The sequence below is a fragment of the Lynx canadensis genome, chromosome E2 (genome assembly GCF_007474595.2).
Source record: "Lynx canadensis isolate LIC74 chromosome E2, mLynCan4.pri.v2, whole genome shotgun sequence".
Taxonomy (NCBI): domain Eukaryota; kingdom Metazoa; phylum Chordata; class Mammalia; order Carnivora; family Felidae; genus Lynx; species Lynx canadensis.
The window spans coordinates 59,495,638-59,503,058 of record NC_044317.1 but is presented as its reverse complement, the minus strand read 5'-3'; the positions used below and the strand labels follow the sequence as shown (position 1 = coordinate 59,503,058).

The 7,421-nt window shown below is 43.0% G+C and overlaps 1 protein-coding gene across 1 annotated transcript; it reads left to right on the top strand.

Annotated features, from left to right (window-relative positions):
* Nucleotides 1–3,291: 3,291 nt before the first annotated feature.
* LOC115502443 (olfactory receptor 5-like) lies at nucleotides 3,292–4,266 on the top strand. The gene has a single exon (XM_030297819.1). The coding sequence runs from the start codon at nucleotides 3,292–3,294 to the stop codon at nucleotides 4,264–4,266; it is 975 nt and encodes a 324-aa protein (XP_030153679.1).
* Nucleotides 4,267–7,421: the final 3,155 nt, after the last annotated feature.

Below are 7,421 nucleotides of genomic sequence, written 5' to 3'. Positions count from 1 at the left end.
AACATTTTTTTTGCACAGTTTGGCTTTTATGTAAATGGAATTATAACTGCACACTCATGTAACTCTCTTTCTTTGTTCAATATAACGTTTCTGAAATTGATTTATTCATAACATTAGATGTGGCTCTGATTCATTCCTTTCTTTATAGAATAGTATTCCATTGTATAAGGAAATCATAATTTAGTTATCAATTCTACCACTAAACACTGGGGATGTTTACAGTTTTTTTTTTCTAGTAAAACGGTGCAGCTGTGAACATTAGTTATTCTGGATATATGCTTGCACACAGAATTTCTGGGGCATAGTCATACCTTAAAATTTACTACATAATGCCAAATTGTTTTCTGAAGTGATCATGCCATTTCAGACTGTCAGCGACCATGTGTGAAAGTTAGCATTATTAAACTTAATATTTTCAGAAGTTTATATTTGTGCCAATTCCACGGATGTGAAGTGGTATCTAATTTGGGTATTAATTTTCATTTCCTGGGGCGCCTGGGTGGCGCAGTCGGTTAAGCGTCCGACTTCAGCCAGGTCACGATCTCGCCGTCCGTGAGTTCGAGCCCCGCGTCAGGCTCTGGGCTGATGGCTCAGAGCCTGGAGCCTGTTTCCGATTCTGTGTCTCCCTCTCTCTCTGCCCCTCCCCCGTTCATGCTCTGTCTCTCTCTGTCCCAAAAATAAATAAACGTTGAAAAAAAAAATTTTTTTTAATAAATAAATAAATAAATAAATTTTCATTTCCTTTGTTACTAATGAGATTAGCGTATTTCCATGTTTTCAGTGATGAATTATTTTTTCATGAGGTATACATTCAGGCCTTTTCCCCAAATTTCTGTGGAAAAAACCTATTTTGCATATTAACTGTCCAATTCCTTTGTATATCCTACATAGGGATTCCTTGTCACCCATATGTATTGCAGGAATATTTTTCCAGTTTGTGATTTTTAATTTTTTTTGGTGATCAGCTTTTCTTTTGATAGTTACACTTTACATTTTTTTCAAGTTTACTTATCTAAGTAATCTCTACACCCAATGCGGGGCTCAAACTCACGACCCCGAGATCAAGAGTCACACATTCTTCTGACTAAGCCATCCGGGTGTCCCAGATTTTTAATTTTATTTATTTATTTTTTGATTTTCACATTTTAAAGCAGGCAAGTTTTGAATTCTTTTCTTATATTCTTATAGTTTTCTCTGCCACCAAGGCCACAAAGATATACTTTTATTTTGTTTTCTAAAATTTCAGAAATTCGCACTTCACCTTTTGGTTTTCATTTGCCTGAAATTGATTTTCTCTGCATGTGGTATGATGTATGGTTTCAATTTCCTTTTATTTTTCTACACAAATAATTTACCCAAAAACCATTACTAGAAAGACCTATCTTCTTCCTGATTATCCTCAATACAAGTTATGTGATAAATCAAGTTTGTATATATATGTGTATGTTCCCAAGCCTCACCCCACCCTGTTACTCTGTTTATCTCTGACACATAATTTTTTTCATTGGGATGTTTAACTCAGAGACTAGCACACCACGAGAGATTTGGAGTGCATCGGGGTAGAGATGGGGCATTGTGGGCAGAAAATGACTTTCTTCCCTCCTCAGTTCTGCACTCCTGGGCCACTCTGGATCTCGTTTTCCTCAGCAATGCTAAACGCCTTCCCAACTTAAGGTTTTTGCACGTGCTTTTTCCTATTCTATTTCAAGTGCTCTCTCGCTAGCTCAGTGTTCAGCCTGTTCCTCCAGACATTACTGACCATCCTGTTTTGCTTTCTTCTTAGCTAAAATTTATCCCTATATTTGTCTTCTTGTTTGCTTTCTCTATTCCTCACTAGCAAGAATATAAATTGTGAAAGCTCATGGCCACTGGTTTTGTTCACTGTTTGATTTCAGGCCCCTTGTGCATAGTATACACTCAAATAGTTGCTGTTTGATACATATGATAAATAGCAAGTCAGAAATAAGTCCAAATAGCATATTTTATGCATGCCAATGACCTAAAAATCATACTGGATCCTCAGAGTCAGCAACAGAGGCAAAGGACCCCTGCTTCTTTTTTTTTTTGTATTTTTAAAAGCTTATTTATTTATCTTGAGTGAGACAGAGACAGCGCAAGTGAGGGAGGAGCAGAGACAGAGAGGGAGAGAGAGAGAATCCCAAGCGGGCTCCACACTGTCATCACAGAGCCTGAAGCAGAGCTCGAACTCATGAAACCACAAGATCATGACCTAAGCTGAAACCAAGAGCCAGACACTTAACCGACTGAGCCGCCCAGATGCCCCATAAGGACCCCTACTTCTAGAACTCTGTTCTTTGGACAAGTTGCTTACTGCTTATGAGCCTCAGTACAGTCGTGTATGAATGGATAAAATCATGCTATTTTTGTAGGGTCGTGAAAATTAATTGATCTCCATGTGTTTAAAACATGCAGCACAGTGTAGGGGCACATATGTGGTGTTAACACATATAGTTTTTTTCCTTAAAAAAAAAAAAAGAATGCGTTCTCTTTCTAGAAGGAGTCATTTTTAGAAATATTCAGAAAGGAAATTATTCATTGGTCTTTCTTAGAAAAACCATTATTGATGGTACTTTTCTCTAATGAGCAGTGACAAATTTCCCCCAGAAATTCAACCTATTAAAAGAGGTATGCATTTCAGAATAAAGGGATTGTGAATCTTCCTTTATTTAAACTATTGGAGACAACCCCTTGCATCCTGGGAAACTTTTCAAGAATGAGAAAAAGGAGAGGGGTTGAGAGAGAGAGAGAGAGAGAGAGAGGAAGGGGAAGGAAGGAAGGAAGGAAGGAAGGAAGGAAGGAAGGAAGGAAGGAAGGAAAGAAAGAAAGAAAGAAAGAAAGAAAGAAAGAAAGAAAGAAAAAGACCACTTAAAGTCATCAAAAGAAAAGAAAAAACAATCATAGCTTTTACCTCCATTTTACAGACAAGATAACTGAGGCTCAGTTTCAGATTCTATGTCTCCACACCCCCCCTGCCTTTCCCCCACTCTAGCTATCTTTCTCTCTCAAAAATAAATAAACATTAATTTTTTTAAAAAAGATACCTGAGGCTTATTCAACCTGAGGGTTGAATTGCCGAAGGTCACAGATTTACTAAGTACACGTGGAGGTTTTCCATTTCCGGTTTTGCGACGTCCCACCTCACCAGTCCTCCTGACAACAGTCAACCCACAGCACTTACATTGGCTCTCAGACCCCTGATGCTCTTCCTCTTTTGCCGTTTTACTCCTGCGTGGATCACAGTCTCCTCTAACCTGCTTCTTTTGCACTTAGATGGAGAGGCCATTGGAGTTGGGCAACGTGACCGGAGTCCAGGAGTTTGTCTTGTTGGGTTTATCCACAAGGCTGGGCATAAGGATTGTCCTGTTTGCCATCTTCCTGGCCCTCTACCTGCTGACCCTCCTGGAGAACACGCTCATCATCTACCTCATCTGCAGTCACATCGAGCTCCACAAGCCCATGTATTTCTTCCTGGGCAACCTGAGCTGCCTGGAGATGTGCTACGTGTCCGTGACCGTGCCCAGCCTGCTCGTGGGGCTGGGCTCCAGTCCATGCCATGTGCCCTTCGCAGCCTGCATGACACAGCTCTTTTTATTCGTAGCTCTCATTAGTACCAAGTGCACCCTCCTGGCCTCCATGGCCTATGACCGCTACGTGGCCATCTGCCGCCCACTCCACTACCCACTGCTCATGAGGCCCCAGGTCTGCCTGGGCTTAGCCTTGTCCTCATGGCTTGGGGGGCTGTTGGTCTCAGTGGCCAAGACATCATGCATCGCCAGCCTGTCCTACTGTGGCCCCAACGTCCTCAACCACTTCTTCTGTGACGTCTCCCCTCTGCTGAACCTGTCCTGCACCAACGTGGCCCTGACGGAGCTGGTGGACTTCATCTCTGCTATCGTCATCTTCTGTGGGTCATTGCTAGTGGCTCTGGCCTCCTATGTGGCCATCGGGAGGGCTGTGCTCCACATGCCGTCAGCCGTCACCCGCTGCAGAGCCCTCTCCACCTGTGCCTCCCACCTGGTGGTGGTGGGCCTCTTCTATGGGGTGGTCCTCTTCATGTATTCCCGCCCCCGCCTCATTGGTTCCACAGACCTCAACAAGGTGCTATCTGTCATCTACACGGTGGTCACGCCCATGTGCAGCCCCGTCATCTACTGCCTGCGGAACAGGGAGGTCCAGGCAGTGCTGCACAAAGCCCTCCACTCACCCCGGGTCTCTTCAGCGACAACACACTTTGCCGGCTCCTGATTTTAACAGAGCACACTGATGGTCTCCAGAAGGGAGGTGGGTGGGGGTGCATTGAACAGGTGATGGGGAAGAAGGAGGGCCCTTGTGATGAGCACCGGGTGATGTATCAAAGTGTTGGGTCACTAGATTGTGCACCTGAAACTAATATTACACTGTATGTTAACCAACTGGAATTTAAATAAAAACTTTAAAAAGTAATAATAACACTCCCCTGTTCCCAACAACTTTTGCTTCACCGTGTAATTGGCTTTGGCTAATGGAACGTAGACCAAATTGAGAGTCCTGAGCTGATGTCTGGGGAAGCACTGTTTCCACTGCCTTCTTGCCATTTGCCTTGAGAAGAACATCTCCTGGTTCTGGGATGAGAGACAGGTAGAACAGACCTAAGCCTGCCCTGCAGCCTGAAGCAGAACACCACCATAGATCCAGAAGCCAGAAAAAAAAAAAAAAAAAACAAGTGTGCTACTGAAGCCACTGAAAAACATTTTTGGATTGCTTGTAACACAGCAGTGTTGTAGCAATGACTGACTAATACAGCATCATATTGGTTAGGTAATGGATTTCAGCCTAAAACAGTTGCTTAAACAGGATACAACGAATTTCTCATCAATGTAGCAGCACTTATTTGGTATTAATAAGACAGTCCAAAACGTCAGAGTTCCCCTATCTTGTTATATCATTCTCAGCATGACGCTTCCAGGTCAGGGTGCAAGATGGCTGCTCCAGCTCCAGTCATCACGCTTGAATTCCAACCAGAAGAGAAGGAGAGTGAAGGAAGTACAGGAAAGTGTCTTTCCCCTAAAAAGCATAACCTAAAACTTTTCCATGGACATTTGTCCAGCACATACTCCTATGACATCATGGAGAGACAAGGGAAGAGCTGAGAAACATTTTTTGTGTGTGTATGATGTAAGAAAGTGGTCCAGGTTCATTCTTCTGCATGTCGCTGTCCAGTTTTCCCAGTACCACTTGCTGAAGAGACTGTCTTTATTCCATTGGATATTCCTCCTGCTTTGTCAGAGATGAGTTGGCCATACATTTGTGGGTCCATTTCTGGGTTCCCTTTTCTGTTCCATTGATCTGAATGTCTGTTCTTGTGCCATGGAAACATTTTTTTTTCTGGATTTCCAGCTGAGATATGGTGGATCTATTACTAAAGGAAGAAGGAAGGACTGATGTTGTAGATGACCACAACCTTTGTCACGCATATCTCCCTCACAGTGTGGCTGTGAATGTGACAAATCTATATAAAGTGTTTTGAATAGGGTCTGGAATTCAGCAAATTCTCTATAGCCAGTAGAATTATTATAGCTGTAAATCCTTGGGAATATGGAGATGGATAAGACATCACCTTTCTTCAGTGAGTTGTTCTCTTATTTATTCGACCAGATTCACCGAGCAGCTAACGTGGACCAGGCATTGTTCCGGGCAAGGCGGATGGGGTCCATGCTCTGAGGTGCTCACGTTATGCTTTGCATATTTTCAGCTGGCTGTGAAGTGAGCTCCACGGAGGAATAATAGCAAGAGGAGTGGAGTGTGGTGCTACAGCAACTGGGGACGCAGAAGCCAGACCTTGAAGGTGTCTGCATGCACAGGGAAGACAAGGAAGATCACGGCATTCAGATGACACTGGTGCACAGGCATCAGATACGACACCCCTGACATGTCCACACAACGCTGAGTCTAGTACAGCTGGAACCACAGCAGAATGCCATCTTGAGTTCCCAGTGAAAGAGGTTCAGCTCTGTCTTATAGACACAAACGACACAGATTAAAGTGATTTTTTAGGGGCACCTGGGTGGCTCAGTCAGATAAGCATTCAACTTCGGCTCAGGTCATGACCTCATGGTTTACGAGTTCAAGCCCCATGTCAGGCTCTATGCTGACAGCTCAGAGCCTGGAGCCTGCTTCAGATTCTGTGTCTCCTTCTCTCTCTGACCCTTTTCTGTTTGTTCTCTCTCTCTCTCTCTCTCTCAAAATAAACATTAAAATTTTTGAAAAAATAAAGTGATTTTTAAATTGAAAATTACATCTTTTTTTTAATATGAAATTTATTGTCAAATTGGTTTCCATACAACACCCAGTGCTCATCCCAAAAGGTGCCGTCCTCAATACCCATCACCCACCCTCCCCTCCCTCCCACCCCCCATCAACCCTCAGTTTGTTCTCAGTCTTTAAGAGTCTCTTATGCTTTGGCTCTCTCCCTCTCTAACCTCTGTTTTTTCTTCCCCTCCCCCATGGTCTTCTGTTAAGTTTCTCAGGATCCACATAAGAGTGAAAACATATGGTATCTGTCTTTCTCTGTATGATTTATTTCATTTAGCATAACACTCTCCAGTTCCATCCATGTTGCTACAAAAAGCCATTTTTCATTCTTTCTCATTGCCACATAGTACTCCATTGTGTATATAAACCACAATTTCTTTATCCATTCGTCAGTTGATGGACATTTAGGCTCTTTCCATAATTTGGCTATTGTTGAAAGTGCTGCTCTAAACATTGGGGTACCAGTGCCCCTATGCATCAGCACTCCTGTATCCCTTGGGTAAATTCCTAGCAGTGCTACTGCTGGGTCATAGGGTAGGTCTATTTTTAATTTTTTGAGGAACCTCCACACTGTTTTCCAGAGCGACTGCACCAGTTTGCATTCCCACCAACAGTGCAAGAGGGTTCCCGTTTCTCCACATCCTCTCCAGCATCTATAGTCTTCTGACTTGTTCATTTCAGCCATTCTGACCAGCGTGAGGTGGTGTCTCAGTGTGGTTTTGATTTGTATTTCCCTGATGAGGAGCAAGCACATTGAGCATCTTTTCATGTGCCTGTTGGCCATCTGGATGTCTTCTTTAGAGAAGTGTCTATTCATGTTTTCTGCCCATTTCTTCACTGGATTATTTGTTTTTTGGGTGTGGAGTTTGGTGAGCTCTTTATAGATTTTGGATACTAGCCCTTTGTCCTATATGTTATTTGCAAATATCTTTTCCCATTCCGATGGTTGCCTTTTAGTTTTGTTGAGTGTTTCCTTTGCTGTGCAGAAGCTTTTTATCTTCATGAGGTCCCAATTGTTCATTTTTGCTTTTAATTCCCTTGCCTTTGGGGATGTGTCAAGTAAGAAATTGCTATGGCTGAGGTCAGAGAGGTTTTTTCCTGCTTTCTCC